Source organism: Heteronotia binoei, chromosome 18 (genome assembly GCF_032191835.1).
Source record: "Heteronotia binoei isolate CCM8104 ecotype False Entrance Well chromosome 18, APGP_CSIRO_Hbin_v1, whole genome shotgun sequence".
NCBI classification, from domain to species: Eukaryota; Metazoa; Chordata; class Lepidosauria; order Squamata; family Gekkonidae; genus Heteronotia; species Heteronotia binoei.
In genome coordinates this window covers 1048166-1065723 of record NC_083240.1, presented here as the reverse complement: position 1 = coordinate 1065723, position 17558 = coordinate 1048166, and the positions used below count along the sequence as shown (strand labels likewise).

Here is a 17558-nt window from a genome sequence, read left to right as displayed (position 1 = left end):
TGATTAAAGGTTTGGAACATTTTCCCTATGAAGAAAGGTTAAAACACTTGGGGCTCTTTAGCTTGGAGAAACATCGACTGCGGGGTGACATCAGCCAGTATCATAATGCCCCTGTATAAATCGATGGTGTGGTCTCATTTGGAATCCTGTGTGCAGTTCTGGTCGCCACACCTCAAAAAGGATATTATAGCATTGGAAAAAGTCCAGAAAAGGGCAACTAGAATGATTAAAGGGCTGGAGCACTTTCCCTATGAAGTAAGGTTGAAACGCTTGGGACTCTTTAGCTTGGAGAAACGTCGACTGCGGGGTGACATGATAGAGGTTTACAAGATAATGCAGGGGATGGAGAAAGTAGAGAAAGAAGTACTTTTCTCCCTTTCTCACAATACAAGAACTCGTGGGCATTCAATGAAATTGCTGAGCAGACAGGTTAAAACGGATAAAAGGAAGTACTTCTTCACCCAAAGGGTGATTAACATGTGGAATTCACTGCCACAGGAGGTGGTGGCGGCCACAAGTATAGCCACCTTCAAGAGGGGTTTAGATAAAAATATGGAGCACAGGTCCATCAGTGGCTATTAGCCACAGTGTGTGTGTATATATAAAATTTTTTGCCACTGTGTGACACAGAGTGTTGGACGGGATGGCCGTTGGCCTGATCCAACATGGCTTCTCTTATGTTCTTATGTTCTTACATGATAGAGGTTTACAAGATAATGCGTGGGATGGAGAAAGAGAAAGAAGTACTTTTCTCCCTTTCTCACAATACAAGAACTCGTGGGCATTCAATGAAATTGCTCAGCAGTCAGGTTAAAACGGATAAAAGGAGGTACTTCTTCACCTAAAGGGTGATTAACATGTGGAATTCACTGCCACAGGAGGTGGTGGCAGCTGCAAGCATAGCCAGCTTTAAGAGGGGATTGGATAAAAATATGGAGCAGAGGTCCATCAGTGGCTATTAGCCACAGTATGTATGTATGTATATATATATATATATGTGTGTGTGTGTGTGCGCGCGCGCGCGCATATATATATACACACACACATATATTGGCCACAGAGGTTTGGACTGGAGGGGCCATTGGCTTGATCCAACATGGCTTCTCTTGATGTTCTTAATATTACCCACCACAGGTGGAAAGAAGCCTCCATGTTCAAATATACTCTACCTGTGATTAATAAATGCTAGGTGTAAACGATAGCCCACAGTTGCCTCCTTCACGAAATACTTGTGAGCATTTAGAGGCACCTCACAGAGCCAGGAGTGATGAGGGGGTTAATTGAGAGTCCTGGCCTCGGAACTGGCAGATCAGCTTCAAATCCCCCACTTGCCAGGGAGCTGTCTGGGTAAACGTAACCCTGCCCTCCCTCCCTCCCAGTGTTGTCGTGAGGGTAAAATGGGACTGCACAAATGGCATCTGTTCTCCTGAGCTCCTGGGTGGCATAAAAGTGTACTAGGCAGGTAGAATGCTGAGCTAGATGGACACACCTTGGCATGACCCAGCAGGGTGATCCTGGCATCCCTATGTCTCATCAAAGATAAGATAAGATAAATTTATTTTTATATCCCGCCCTCCCCCGCCAAAGGCGGGCTCAGGGCGGCTCACAGACATGGAAGACCATGATATAAATAAAATACAATATAGAACAAACAATTTTAAAATACTATTCAGTTGCGATGCAATTACATAGTTAATTAAATAGATAAAACAGGTGCTATAAAGTGCTATTGATCACAATCATGCACAAGATGGCTGGATGGCTACAGATCCATTTAGCCAGGTTCTGTCCCCAAAGCAAGCTGAAACAGAGAGGTTTTGCAAGCCCTGCGGAACTGGCTCAGGTCCCGCAGGGCTCGCACCGTCTCTGGAAGTTGATTCCACCATCGAGGGGCCATTGCTGAAAAGGCTTGCCCTCTGGTTGTCTTCAATCTAGCCTCTCTTGGCCCAGGGATTTTTAAAAGGTTTTGAGAGCTAGATCTCAGTGCTCTCTGGGGGACATATGGGGAGAGGCGGTCCCTAAGGTAGGCAGGTCCTCGGCCATATAGGGCTTTAAAGGTAATAACCAGCACCTTATAGCGAACACGGTATACAACTGGCAGCCAGTGCAGGTCCCGCAGCCCAGGCCGCACGTGTTCCCACTGAGGTAGTCCCACTAGCAGCCTGGCCGCCGCGTTCTGCACCACCTGGAGTTTCCGTGTTCGGTATAAGGGCAGCCCCATGTAGAGGGCATTGCAGTAGTCTAATCTCAAGGTGACCGTTGCGTGGATCACAGTTGCTAGGTCGCTGTGTTCCAAAGAGTGACGCTGCCAGTGGGGTTTCTCTGCATTTTGCTTCTTTCAGCTCACACACTGTCCTGGGTGGCTAGCCTGATCTCACCAGATGCAGGACCTAAGTAGGGTTGGCCCCAGTTGATCATAGAAAGGGAGGCCACCAACCAAGTCCGAGGTGGCAAGAGAGAGGCAGGCAGCGGCAAAACCACCTCTGAACGCCTCTCGCCTTCAGAACCCCCTGGGTTGCTCTAAGTCATCTGCAACTTGATGGTATCAAAACAATTTGCAAAACTGAGTTACTTAGTTCAAAGTTCCTGCAGTCACACAAGCCTAGCAGTGAAAAGGAAAACTGGTTAAATTGATCCCACCATTTTTCATCAGCAGGGAACAGTCATGGGAGAGGGGGGGACCGGCAAGCCTCTTATGCAAATATCCCCATTTCTTTAGCCATGAGGCACAAGACGCTCAGAAATAGGAAGTTTAACCACCTACCAAAACACCTTTAAATGGGAAATCCTTCAGCAGCCCGTTTCTAGGGGAGTCAAAGACCACTGGAAACCCTTTTTGGGGCGCTTGCACGTAGCCGATCTCCATCTCGTCCTGTTTTGGAAGATGAAGTAAAACAGAGAGGCTCCTGGCTTCCTCATGCCAGGAGGCGAGCGCAGCAGCAGCAGTCTCAGGTATGCACACCCTTAGAACGACTGGGGCAAGTCTGTCCTGAAATATCCTGAACCTCTTCCCCGTCTCAGAGCCTCAAGACACCCACTTTCTCTGCTGATGACCCTTTAATGCTTCAGATATTGTGCTTCTGTCACAAGGCTGTAATCTGAATGCAAAACTGTACATTACATTTATCTCTCCCCGGGGTCATCCCTGGGTTGGGTCACACAGAGAGGTGTCCTGGGAGCTAAGGCTCAGGGGAGAACAGTCAGTCTGACTTCTGTCCCAGGAGCATATTTTAAAGGGATCCACCTGTGAGCATCTAAAGGACAACTTGGTGGTCTGGGGAAGTCAGCATGGATTCATCTCCAACACTTCCTGCCACCCCAACCTCATTTCCTTCTTCGAGGAAAGGCTGAGGGACTTGCAGGACCGGCCCTCGGTAAGGCTGACTTCTGGTGCCTGCATAGATAACATCACTGAGTCACATGAGGGGCACCCTGTTTGGCACCCCCAGAAGGCCGGCGCCCTGGGCAATTGCCTAGTTTGCAAGGGGCAGGACCGGCCCTGGGGACTTGGGAATGTTCAGTGGAGAAGAGGAGGGGGAGGGGGACAGGACTGCTCTCTTGAAGTCTCTGAAGGGCCGTCCCTGAGAGGAGGGCGGGAGCTGTATCTGCTGGCAGCAGAAGAGAAGACTCGCAATTATAGGCTTAAATTAAGGACGGGAAGGTGCCAACTGGATATTAGGGACAGCTTTTTTACACAGTCTGAGTTGTTCCGCTACGGAGGGAGGTGGTGAGCTCCCCCTCTCTGGCAGTCTTGAAGCAGCAGCTGGACGAACCGTTGTCAGGGAGGCTCTAGGCTGATCCTGCACAAAGCAGGGGGTTGGACTAGACGGCCTCTGTGGCCCCACTCAACTCTGCGATTCTACTAGTCTAAGTCCAATTTTAATCAAGACGGTGGCACACAGCGAGTTCAGGACTTCCCCCCACAACATTTTCCCAACTTGACACAGCCGCCACAGAATTATGTGTTTTAACTATTTATTAATAACATATGGTTACAATATTTAATTATCTCTTTTCTATACTAACCCATATGATATTTCAACCCCCCTCCCTCCAATACTTGACTTCCCCGAAGTTATAAATTTAAGTTCAATTATTGAAGATGAAGAAGAAGATATTGGATTTATATCCCGCCCTCCACTCCGAAGAGTCTCAGAGCGGCTCACAATCTCCTTTACCTTCCTCCCCCACAACAGACACCCTGTGAGGTGGGTGGGGCTGAGAGGACTCTCACAGCAGCTGCCCTTTCAAGGACAACCTCTGCCAGAGCTAAGGCTGACCCAAGGCCATGCTAGCAGGTGCAAGTGGAGAAGTGGGGAATCAAACCCGGTTCTCCCAGGTAAGAGTCCACACACTTAACCACTACACCAAACTGGCTCTTATAAAGGTACCGCTAACCAATCAAAGTTCAATACTTTTATTTTCTCATTAATACTAAAAAATTGTCCAATGTCTTTTTACGTTCCACTCTTTCTCCATATATCCTTTAAATTTCTTCCACTCCTTTTTGAATATATCTAAGTCATAGTTCAGGACTCCCCCCCCACAACATTTTCCCAACTTGACACAGCCGCCACAGAATTGTGACTGTTAGTGCTATATGACTGCACAAAGCAGGCCCACGTCTTTATTTTAACTATTTCAACAAAGTTCTCACTGTCCCATCCTCGGCAAGACCAAGGAACAGCGGGGTTGCTATGCAGAGGGAGGCAATGGCAAACCACCAACAGAGTTGCCGTGCGTTGGCTGTGATTCGACGGCAAAGGAAAACGTGGTTAATGCATTTAGAAAATATGTCTGTTCATTTCTCACTTTGGCTCAGGGTTTTTCCCCTTATATAATACCTGGATCCAGCGGTCCCCACGATTTTCCTGTTCCGGACAGATGACCAGTTTGCAACCAGCCTTCACGGTGAGCTTGCTCACAGCCGCTACAAAGTCAGCATTGGACTTAATACTGGATATCAAAACAAGAAAGCCAGAGAACTGGAATCAAGCACACACAACAGGGATATCCACAGCTGAAGGAAGGGCTTACCGAACAAGAACACTCTAATCCAATTAGAGAAATGGAAGGTGCACAGAGAAAGAGAATACCTGACCGGAAATATCCTTGGACAAAGCTGTGAATGCAGAGGAGATGAAAGGCTCAGAGACGGAGATGACCGCTCATTCTAACCAGACCCCAGTGGGGTGGCAGGGCTTCTCATGACACTCACAGGTGGCCCCAGGGGGTAGCTTTTGGATCACACACTGCTCTATTGGCACACCTGACACAAAACTGGCCCTGCCCTCAGAATGCACCCTGCAAGAAGATGCTGGGCCCAGAATCTGAGGGCTGCTGCTACGAACTGTAAGCACAACTACTGGCACACAACCCCTTACCTGCAGATGTAAACTGTTATTGGCTGCAGGGTATTGGGGGTCATTATCCACGGAGCCATCCGGAAGACCACGGAGTCATTGGAAATGGGAACAGCCGGCAGCCCCTGCGACAGGAAGGAAAGGCAAACGAGGTCTGAGAAGGCGGCTGGCCATCCAAGCCCTCGGAAGGCAGCTTCTGTCCTGAGACGGTCAATGGAAGGGACTCGTTAGCCTCATGGCCACAGCGCCAGGCTTCTCGGCTAACTTTCTTGTGAGTCACTGCCCAGCTGAGATTGTTTCAAACTGGGCTGCAGTAGAACAGCTAGATTCAAGTCTAAGGGCACCTCAGGAGACCAACAAGTCAATGACCCAGCTGGGATTGGTGGGCTCAGCCAGTGGACACCATTTAATCTGTCTTTGCACTATCCTGTCTCCATCTCTTTTCTCCACCAGAATTAGCACTGAGAAGCCCAAGCACACCCCCTGGCTGGCGATGCAGAAGGGCCCTGCCAGAACTCTCCTTCCTGTGCCCCTTCTCAGCATAGGGATAGTACAGAAACACCTAGTTTCTTTAAATGAAACTAAGTCTTCAGGGCCAGATGAACTGCATCCAAGGGTTTTAAAAGAGCTTGCGGACGTAATTTCTGAGCCTCTGGCTATTCTTTTTGAGAATTCTTGGAGAACAGGGGAGGTGCCGGAAGATTGGAGGCATGCGAATGTTGTCCCCATCTTAAAGAAGGGGAAAAAAGATGATCCGGGTAACTACCGACCCGCCAGCTTGACGTCTATGCCTGGAAAAGTTTTAGAACAAATCATCAAATAGTCGGTCCTGGAACATTTAGAAAGAATGAATGAGATTACTAAGAGCCAGCATGGTTTTCTCAAGAACAAGTCAGGTCAGACTAACCTGATCTCTTTTTTTGATAAAGTGACTACCTTGCTGGATCAGGGGAATGCTGTAGACATCGTGTATCTTGATTTCAGTAAGGTTTTTTATAAGGTTGCACATACTATCCTTTTTGGCAAGTTGGTAAAATGTGGTTGGATCCAGTTACCATTAGGTAGATCTGTAACTGATTGACAGATCGCACCCAAAGAGTGCTTGTGAATGGTTTCTCATCCTCATGGAGAGGAGTGACAAGTGGAGTGCCTCAAGGATCTGTCCTGGGACCTGTTTTGTTCAACATCTTTATCAATTATTTGGATGAAGGATTAGCAGGAATGCTTATTAAATTTACAGATGATACCAAATTGGGAGGGGTTGCAAACACAGAAGAAGACAGAAACAGGATACAGGATGACCCTGACAGGCTGGATAACTGGGCTAAAATCAATAAAATAAATTTTAACAGGGATAAATGTAAAGTTCTGCATTTAGGTAGGAAAAATCTAATGCATGATTATAGTTTCAGGTGTGTGGACCTGGCCCCACACGGCCCCTATGCTCCTCGGCATGGGCCTTCATACCTCAGACATGTTCTCCAGCAGCGTGACATGGAAGGACACGAACCCTGAGAAGTCGACATCCGGAAAGGCCAGCCCCTCCACGTAGAACGTTTTCTCTTGGAACCCGTCATGTTCTACCAAGTAGGAGAGCTTTCCTGATCCCAGAATATGCTTGTATTGGCACAGCTTCTTCCCCCCTGTAAACCAAACAGATGGGTTCTCCCAAAAGACCTATTCCAGATCTATTCAGACCTGGGCTTTTCCCTTTTGTTTGATGAAAGCAAACCATCAGCTGCACCAGCTCAGAGGTTCTTATATGTATCATCGACTTACAAATGTCACAATCACAGACTGTGGAGATGGCCACAAGCTTAGATTTAATTCAATTTATACCCTGCCATACCCCACAAGCGCGCTCTGGGCGGCTCAGATGACTTTAAAAAACAGGGTCAGGCAAATTCTTTAGGCAAGTCTACCCATAGGTCTCAGCAACAATGGCCACTCAGAGCTTCCGTGTTCAGAAGCAGTCTACCTCTGAGTGGCAGACACTAAGAGAGGGGAGGGAAACAGAGGAAGGCCACCTCCTTCATGCCCGGCTTCCAGGGGCCTCTGATTGGCTGTAATTGGTGTGATAGACAAGAGATGGCCCTGATTTATCAGTTGACAGGCCAGATGCAGCAAGGCACTTCCCATGCACAGAATCCAAACATGCAGATGAGAATCCTCTTCCCCACAGACTTTGAATGCTGTTGTTTGGAGTAACAAGAGGGGGAAAGTCAGTGCCCAGGTGGCTTTCACCTGGGGAAAGGGAGCCAGGTGTAGCGACTCCTCCCCCTGCACTAGCCCCCTCCTCCCCTTCAGCAGGTCAACCCTCAGGAGAGTGGTTGTGGGGCAGAGCTCAGGGTGTGGGGCAGGGAGAGCTCTCCCCCCCGGCCAGGCAGCTCGCTGGATGCCCCCTCTCATCCTGCCCTACCCGAGAGCGTTGTTGTGAGGATGGAAATGGGGGCAGAGTATAGAAGCTTGGAAGAAGGAGGCAATAAAAACAAAGAACTAACTATACAATACACAACTTTAAAAGACACCAGTGTGGTGCAGTGATCTAAAACCCAGGTTTGAATCCCGACTCGGGCCCTGGAAGTCTGCTGGGTGACCCTGGGCCAGTCACTCCCTCAGCCTCACCCCCTCCAGGCTGCTGTGAGAAGAAACAGAGAAGAGGAAAGCAACGGAAGCCTCTTTGTGTCCCCACGGGGGAGAAAAGTGGGATGTAAAACAAACAAAGAAATTAACTGGACTAGCTGACCCCGGAGATCCCTTCCAACTCTATGACTCTAGGCCTGGCAACTCAAGAAGGCAGGAGCAGAAGCTTACCCTTGGCGTGAAAGACGCCCACTTTGTCATGGTCAGAGGCTGAAACATGAAGGACCAGCTGGTAGTCGTCAAAAATGTCTTCCGGCCCGCAAGTGGTCAGGATCATCATCGACATGTCCCTGAGGTCTGACAAGGGCAGTGGAGACAGAATGCAGAGGAAGGAAAGGACAGTTTGGGTAAGGAGAACAGCAAGTGCTGGGATGAACGCACCGGTGCTCCACTGAAGCAGGCAGGGGGTGGGGGTCCAGGTCTCCCTCGCCAGGAAGCAGCCCCTGGCCCCAGCCACTCACCCACCTGCATACGACTCCACTTTCTTGTCCTGGTTATCCATGTCCTTTGCTCCAAGGTTATCTTTGTCACAGTTCACCAAGAGGACGGCTCCTTTGCCTTCCGGGCCCCAGGTCCACCTTCTCTGCAGAGGCAAAAATGGCTGGCAGGTCTTGCCAGCACCAAGACTCAGAGCCCCAGGCTTCCATGCAGCCTCCACCCATCGCTTTTGGAGGGGGGGCGGCCATGAAAAACTGTGCCCCTCTCACTCGCACAGTGGCTGATGACAAAGAGGCTGGTTTCTGCTCTTGGGAAGAATGATGCAGATTTTTTAAACACCTGCCTCAATCTACCTAGCTGAGCTCACACAAGAATATGTACAGGGAAGCGCCACCACCAGATGACATTTCCCTGTTAGTCACCCGCCCTTGTCAACATGCCTTCACATGAGGAAACTGAGCAACAACCTCAGGGAATTCCACCACCGAAAATGGACACTGCTCTTCCTGCAGTCATAAAGTGAGCAGAGAAGGGCTCCTCGGAGGCCTTCAAGCACTCCGTCCTGCTTTGCCCAACCACTATATATAAAAAATTTTGCCACTGTGTGACACAGAGTGTTGGACTGGATGGGCCATTGGCCTGATCCAACATGGCTTCTCTTATGTGACACAGACTGTTGGACTAGAGGGGCCATTGGCCTGATCCAACAGGGCTTCTCTTATGTTCTTATGTGACACAGAGTGTTGGACTGGATGGGCCATTGGCCTGATCCAACATGGCTTCTCTTATGTTCTTATGGGACACAGAGTGTTGGACTGGAGGTGCCATTGGCCTGATCCAACAGGGCTTCTCTTATGTTCTTATGTGACACAGAGTGTTGGACTGGAGGGGCCATTGGCCTGATCCAACATGGCTTCTCTTATGTTCATATGTGACACACAGTGTTGGACTGGATGGGCCATTGGCCTGATCCAACAGGGCTTCTCTTATGTTCTTATGTGACACAGAGTGTTGGACTGGATGGGCCATTGGCCTGATCCAACAGGGCTTCTCTTATGTTCTTATGTGAAACAGAGTGTTGGACTGGAGGGGCCACTGGCCTGATCCAACAGGGCTTCTCTTATGTTCATATGTGACACACAGTGTTGGACTGGATGGGCCATTGGCCTGATCCAACAGGGCTTCTCTTATGTTCTTATGTGACACAGAGTGTTGGACTGGATGGGCCATTGGCCTGATCCAACAGGGCTTCTCTTATGTTCTTATGTGAAACAGAGTGTTGGACTGGAGGGGCCACTGGCCTGATCCAACAGGGCTTCTCTTATGTTCTTATGTGACACAGAGTGTTGGACTGAAGGGGCCATTGGCCTGATCCAACAGGGCTTCTCTTATGTTCTTATAAGAACATAAGAACATAAGAGAAGCCATGTTAGATCAGGCCAATGGCCCATCCAGTCCAACATTCTGTGTCACACAGCGGCCATATATATATATATATATATATATATATATATATATACACACACACACACACACACTGTGGCTAATAGCCACTGATGGACCTCTGCTCCATATTTTTATCTAACCCCTTCTTGAAGGTGGCTATGCTTGTGGACGCCACCACCTCCTGTGGCAGTGAATTCCACATGTTAATCACCCTTTGGGTGAAGAAGTACTTCCTTTTATCCGTTTTAACCTGTCTGCTCAGCAATTTCATCGAATGCCCACGAGTTCTCGTATTGTGAGAAAGGGAGAAAAGTACTTCTTTCTCTACTTTCTCCATCCCATGCATTATCTTGTAAACTTCTATCATGTCACCCCTCAGTCGACGTTTCTCCAAGCTAAAGAGCCCTAAGCGTTTCAACCTTTCTTCATAGGGAAGGTGTTCCAGCCCTTTAATCATTTTAGTCGCCCTTTTCTGAACTTTCTCCAATGCTATAATATCCTTTTTGAGGTGCGGCGACCAGAACTGCACACAGTACTCCAAATGAGACCGCACCATCGATTTATACAGAGGCATTATGATACTGGCTGATTTGTTTTCAATTCCCTTCCTAATAATTCCCAGCATGGCGTTGGCCTTTTTTATTGCAAACGCACACTGTCTTGACATTTTCAGTGAATTATCTACCATGACCCCAAGATCTCTCTCTTGGTCTGTCTCTGCCAGTTCACACCCAATCAACTTGTATTTGTAGCTGGGATTCTTGGCCCCAATGTGCATTACTTTGCACTTGGCCACATTGAACCGCATCTGCCACGTTGACGCCCACTCACCCAGCCTCAACAGATCCCTTTGGAGTTCCTCACAATCCTCTCTGGTTCTCACCACCCTGAACAATTTAGTGTCATCCGCAAATTTGGCCACTTCACTGCTCACTCCCAACTCTAAATCATTTATGAACAAGTTAAAGAGGATGGGACCCAGTACCGAGCCCTGCGGCACCCCACTGCTTACCGTCCTCCACTGCGAAGACTGCCCATTTATACTCACTCTCTGCTTCCTATTACTCAGCCAGTTTTTGATCCACAAGAGGACCTGTCCTTTTACTCCATGACTCTCAAGCTTTCTAAGGAGCCTTTGATGAGGAACTTTATCAAAAGCTTTCTGGAAGTCAAGGTAAACAACATCTATCGGGTCTCCTTTGTCCACATGTTTGTTCACCCCCTCAAAGAAATGTAACAGGTTAGTGAGGCAAGATCTTCCCTTGCAGAACCCATGCTGAGTCTTCCTCAATAACCCGTGTTCATCAATGTGCCTACTCATTCTGTCCTTGATAATGGTTTCTACCAACTTTCCCGGTATTGAAGTCAGACTGACTGGCCTGTAATTTCCCGGATCTCCTCTGGAACCCTTTTTAAAGATGGGGGTGACATTTGCTACCTTCCAGTCCTCAGGAACGGAGGCAGATTTCAATGAAAGATTACAGATTTTTGTTAGAAGATCCACAAGTTCAACTTTGAGTTCTTTCAGAACTCTCGGATGTATGCCATCCGGACCCGGTGACTTATTAGTTTTTAATTTGTCTATCAGTTGTAGGACCTCCTCTTTTGTCACCTCAATCTGACTCAGGTCTTTCAACACCCCTTCCAATATTAGTGGTTCTGGGGCGGGCAAACACTTCTCATCTTCCACGGTGAAGACGGAGGCAAAAAATGCATTCAGCTTCTCAGCCATTTCCCCATCCTCCTTCAGTAATCCTTTTACCCCATGGTCATCCAAGGGCCCCACTGCTTCCCTGGCTGGTTTCCTACTTCTAATATATTTGAAGAAATTTTTATTGTTGGTCTTTATGTTTTTTGCAATATGCTCCTCATAGTCCCTTTTTGCCTGCCTGATCACAGTCTTGCATTTGATTTGCCACTGCCTGTGTTCCCTTTTATTAATCTCACTTGGACTGGTTTTCCACCGCTTAAAGGAGTCCTTCTTACCTTTTACAGCTTCCATTACTTTGTTTGTTAACCATGCTGGCCTCTTCTTATACCTGTTTGTGCCTTTCCTAACTTGTGGTATGTATTTTATCTGAGCTTCTAGGATTATAGTTTTAAATAGTCTCCAAGCTTCCCCAAGGGTTTTGACCGTATTTACCTTTCCTTTCAGTTTCCTCCTCACATGCCTCCTCATCTCAGAGAATTTACCCCTTTTAAAGTTAAGTGTGGTTGTGGCGGTCTTTTTGGGCAACTCCCTATTTATACAAACGGTGAAATCAATAACATTATGGTCACTGTTCCCAAGCGGCGCAGTCACTTTTACGTCTCTCACCAAGTCTTGGGCATTACTTAGGACCAGATCCAGGATCGCCCCACCCCTGGTAGGTTCTGAGACCATCTGCTCCATAGCACAGTCATTGAGAGCATCAAGAAACTCAATCTCTTTCTCTCGACCAGAACACATATTGACCCAATCAATCTGCGGGTAGTTAAAATCACCTATTACGACACAGTTTTTACGTTTAGCCGCTATCTTTAATCCCTCCATCATATTATAATCGTCCTCTCTCTTTTGATTTGGTGGGCGATAACAAACTCCCATAGTTAAATTTCCTTTTGGGCCCTCTATTTCAACCCAAAGCATTTCTAGAAGGGAATCTAATTCTCTGACCTCAGTCTTACTGGACCGTATATCCTCTCTGACATACAGAGCCACCCCACCTCCAACCCTTCCCTCCCTATCCTTCCGATATAACTTATATCCAGGAATCACCGTGTCCCACTGATTCTCCTCATTCCACCAAGTTTCTGAAATTCCCACAATGTCTATGTTTTCTCCCAACACTAAACATTCCAATTCACCAATTTTACTTCGGACACTTCTAGCATTTGCATACAAACATTTATAATTTCCCAAGCAAGCTAGGCCCGCCACCTCTCTCCTGCCGCCTCGAGACTCTAGCAGACAGTCCATACTGTTTGTCACCATCACAGTGGACAACTCTGATCCGTTACTCGGTAGAAAAATAGAAGCCAACCCTTCATCTCTTTGAGACGAGTCCTCCCGAACCAGAGACATTCCATCTCCTGTCAGCTTTCCCCCAAGATTTAGTTTAAAAACTGCTGTGCCACCTTTTTGATTTTAAGCGCCAGCAGCCTGGTTCCATCCGGAGACAAGTGGAGACCGTCTCTTTTGTACAGCTCCGGCTTGTTCCAGAAAGCATCCCAGTGCCTAACAAACTTAAACCCTTCCTCCTTACACCATCGTCTCATCCACACATTGAGACTTCTAATTTGCGCCTGTCTCTCCTGCCCTGCACGTGGAACAGGTAGCACTTCCGAGAAGGCCACCTTGGAGGTCCTGGCCTTAACTCTCCCACCTAGCAGCCTAAATTTCTCCTCCAGGACCTCACGACTGCATTTCCCCACATCGTTGGTGCCAACATGCACCACGACCACAGGCTCCTCCCCAGCACTGTCTATCAGCCTATCTACTACACGCGTAATGTCCGCTACCTTCGCACCAGGCAGGCAAGTCACCATACGGTCAATACGCGGTTTTGCCACCCAGCTGTCTACTTGCCTAAGGATCGAATCACCAACTACCAAGACCCCCCCTCTCCCCCTGCCCAGGGATGGTTCCTTGGCGCGAAAGGATACCCGCTCACCAACCGAAGAAGAGGTCCCTTCTGAGGGCGCATTCCCCTTATCCTCAGCAAGGTGCCCTGTTCCCTCTAGACCCTCACGCTCTCTGGCAGCAACGGGGCTGCCACATTCAGAGTGGGGCTCATCTAATACGCCCCCAAGAGTCTTCCCCAATTGCCTAACTGACCGTCTCTGCTTCTCCAGGGCAGTCACCTCGGCCTCAAGGGTACGAACTCGTTCCCTGAGGACCAGGAGCTCCTTGCATCGAGCACACACCCAAGACTTCTGTCCAGATCATTATGTGACACACAGTGTTGGACTGGATGGGCCATTGGCCTGATCCAACAGGGCTTCTCTTGTGTTCTTATGTGACACAGAGTGTTGGACTGGAGGGGCCATTGGCCTGATCCAACATGGCTTCTCTTATGTTCTTCTGTGACACAGAGTGTTGGACTGGATGGGCCGTTGGCCTGATCCAACAGGGCTTCTCTTATGTTCTTATGTTCTTGGAGCCACTGCTGCCCTTCCTGTCCTGCCAGGGGAGGTTTTCAGAGCTACTCGACTCCAGCCTTGATGTGGTGCTGAACAGACTGACCCCTCTGAATCTGCTTGCCTGAAGGTCCCACAACAAATCAGACTGAGGGGCCTCATGCATATGGGTCACGCCTGGAGTCTTGTAGGTCCAGAGTCCTTCTAAGCTCAACGCCCAAATTCTAGGCCTACATTAGCCAAAAAGCAGATCATTTCTGACATGCCTCCTCTCTCTGAAACCATGTGGGAGACGGGGCAAACAGGGCTTCCATGATGAAATGCTGTCTCCTCAGACAGTCCACTGCCGCTGACACCAGCTGAAGGCATCCATGTAATCCCAGGCTTCCTGTTCAGTATCTCTGCTTTCTTTAAAGCCCTGATCTGGAAAACCCAAGCGAGCCTGATCTCCTGACCTCAGAAGCTCAGCAGGGTCGACTCTGGCAAGGATTTGGATGGGAGACCTCCTGGGAATACCAGCAGTCAGGAGGTGGAGCAGGCTTTATTCAGCCACCTCCTTGAATATCCTCCGGACCCTCAGTAGGGGTCAGTCATCAGAGGTCACCATGACTTCCAGGTGTACACACACACTCCATAGAATGGTTTTAAAATGGTTTTAAAGCAGCGCCATAGAATGGTTTTAAAACTGATATAAGTAAATTATGGTTTTATGTGTTTTATTGGATTGATTATATTTTATGATGTTGTAAGCCGCCCTGAGTCCGCTTGCGGAGAGGGCGGGATATAAATTGAAAGTAATAAATGAAATAATCAATAAATAAATACTCACACAAACATTAAAAGATACCAAAAAAATACCCCCCCAAAAAACCTGTTTTTTAAAAAAAATAGGAATTTAACATTTTGTATCTATAGACAGATATCTTAGCCACCCTGAGTGCCTTTGGTGGAGAAAATAGTGACAGAAATTATCACGACAGAGTCCATAAATAAATGTTTTTTACCTTGTTTTTAGCTTTCCTGTTCACAGTTCCTGAACGGCTTGTGTCAACATCCAAGGAGATCTCTGCAGGACAACAAGGAAAAGGAAAACCCCCTGCATTGGGCACAATTTTGGACCAGGTGCATTCCTCATTAGGCACCTCAATCTGCATCAAATGTTTCCTTTCTGCTTGATTGCAGCGGCCTTACCTACACAGGTGAGGTGGAGGAGTGCTTGGGCCATGGCGCCTTTCCCGTTGTCCTTGTAGTACGAAATTCTGACCTGCCAAGAAACCACCCAGCAGAGGTCAGTTCCAGTCATCAACGGACACAGAACCCAGCCCTGCTACACCACATTTAAGCAGATCCACATGGAACAGGTTTAAAACCATGTTTAAGTTGGGAGCGCTTTCATTGCTATACCCCATGAAGTAACACAATCTGGGCTGTTATTGCTGTTGTTTCATGGCAGTGAGAATCCTGATACAACTTCAGAGGGAATCATATTACATTCTTAAACTCCAGTGCTCAGGACACTGTATATGGTTCCTCCTAATTCATCTTGACATAGGAAATAATAAGAGTCCAGTGGTATCAGAGCAGGGGTCCATCTAGTCCAGGACTCCCTTCCACACAGTGGCCAATCAGTTGCTCCAGAGGGCCAACCAAACGGGCACAATGTTAGCCACCTGCTGTCATGGCAGAGCCAGGAACTGGAAGCCCAGCAGCTTAGGCTGAAAGGGAGGGACTAGCAAAGCTGTGGCTTGCAGTGAGCTTCACCACAGAGAAATGCTTTGGATCTAGGCCTCTGCAACTGAAGGCCAGCATTCATTCCTTTATTCGCTACACTCACCAGCATTATATTTACTCATAATGAGGCCACCCTTCTTAGTGCTTTGGGTAGAGGGAAGCTTTGGATGTTAAAGCGCCTGGTGTTTGTATTGCATAGATGTCTTTTCAAGCTTACAGCCTACAATGTCTCTTGACAGCGTGGTGTATTGGTTAAGAGGGGTGGACTCTAATCTGGAGAACTGGGCTTGATCCCCCACTCCTCCTCCCCATGCAGCCAGCTGGGTGACCTTGGGCCAGTCACGGTTCTCTCAGAGCTCTCTCAGCACCCCCCCCCTCCGCACCTCACAGGGTGTCTGTTGTGGGGAGAGGAAGGGAAGGCAATTGTAAGCTGCCTGGGGACTCCTTTGGGTAGTGAAGGGTGGGGTGTAAAACCAAGTCTTCTTTTTCTTCCTCGCACCCTTCCACCTGCAGTTTTGCTCACCTTGTCACTATTGACTCTGATGCTTGGGGTATCCATGGTTATTACTGCCTCTATGTTGGCCTCTAAGGGCCACCTGGGCACACAAGAAGGTATCTTCAAATTTTCTCCATTGTGGACAATATAGAGGTTGACTCCTGCTGTCCCCCAGATGTCGAAGGCTGTGGCACCCACAGGGGCTGACCTGCACAAGAGAGAGAAAGCAGATTTCAGCTCTGCCATCTTCAGAAAGAATCTTGACTCAAAAGCCGCCTTCTGCTGATCCCTTCTGGTACTGTATTATGCCAGAGGTTTGCAGTGCCAGTCAAGGTGGAGTTACGCTCTTCAATGTAACAGACTCAGAAAGGAATAATTGTGGTTAGGACAGCACTGTTGAGTGGATTTTCCTCCAAGGAAGCGTGCGAAGGATTACCCTGTATTGCCCTCCTTTGCCACAAACTCCTAGTGTGAACCTGTGTTCCCTCGAAGCTGCAGAGTTCTGTGAGCAGAAATTCTACTTTGTGAGCTCCTGCATCAATTACTGTGCTCTGGGGCCATTTTTCCTGAGCTGAGACAAAACTGTGAGAGCTGGAGGTTAAACATTTGTGAGCTAGCTGTGTTGTGTTGTTTGCTTTTAATTGTATTTTATTGGTTTTATTGTATTTGACTGGTTTTATTTGGGTGTAATCCGCCCAGAGCTCATTTGGGAAAGGGTGGAATATAAATTTACCAAAATAAATAAATAATAATTCAGCTTAGAGGGAACAATAGGGTGAACTGATCTGTCTGAGCACATCTGCTACAAAATGTTGACCAAAATGTTTTCTTCCCATGGCTCACAGGCAAACGACAGCTACAATTCCTTGGGGAGGGGTGCTCCAGATTTTCAGCATCTTCCCAGAACTCTAATTCCGGGGGGGGGGGGGGGGGGGACCTAGTTTATGACAGCTGCCTGTTCCGGAGAGACAACATAAATAAATGCTGCCACTGATTTATTGTTATGCCTGGACTCCTCCTCCCTCGAAGGACTAGTCTGGTACCCTGGACAAGGTGACGCAGGCAACCTTCTTTCTCAACATCTCACAGGGTCATTCCTCTAGACTGTTTGCAGGTCTGCAAATAGGATCAAAATAGGTCCTACAATCACATGGAAGGCGCGTCAGTAAATACTGGCCAGAGGCTTGTCTGGGAAAAGTGATCCTAAAGGTGCAAAGGTCTGGCTTTTGGCAGTTCTACTGAGAGGCAGTGTGTGTATTATCTAGATAACACTAAGTAAAGAATAAATGTGGACAGGAGTACTCCAGACACAAAGATCACAA

At 48.0% G+C, this 17558-nt stretch overlaps 1 protein-coding gene across 1 annotated transcript in view; it reads right to left on the bottom strand.

Moving 5' to 3' along the window:
• The window catches only part of LOC132586788 (protein-arginine deiminase type-3-like), a 36526-nt gene that overhangs the window by 13761 nt on the left and 5207 nt on the right, over positions 1-17558 (bottom strand). Inside the window, exons 2-10 of the mRNA XM_060258889.1 lie at positions 16264-16444; positions 15201-15273; positions 15014-15075; positions 8472-8589; positions 8178-8303; positions 6831-7006; positions 5385-5488; positions 4845-4956; positions 2765-2872 (exon numbers count right to left, since the gene is read on the bottom strand). Coding sequence (XP_060114872.1) covers positions 2765-2872; positions 4845-4956; positions 5385-5488; positions 6831-7006; positions 8178-8303; positions 8472-8589; positions 15014-15075; positions 15201-15273; positions 16264-16444 — 1060 coding nt within the window. The remainder of the gene's footprint in view (positions 1-2764; positions 2873-4844; positions 4957-5384; positions 5489-6830; positions 7007-8177; positions 8304-8471; positions 8590-15013; positions 15076-15200; positions 15274-16263; positions 16445-17558) is intronic.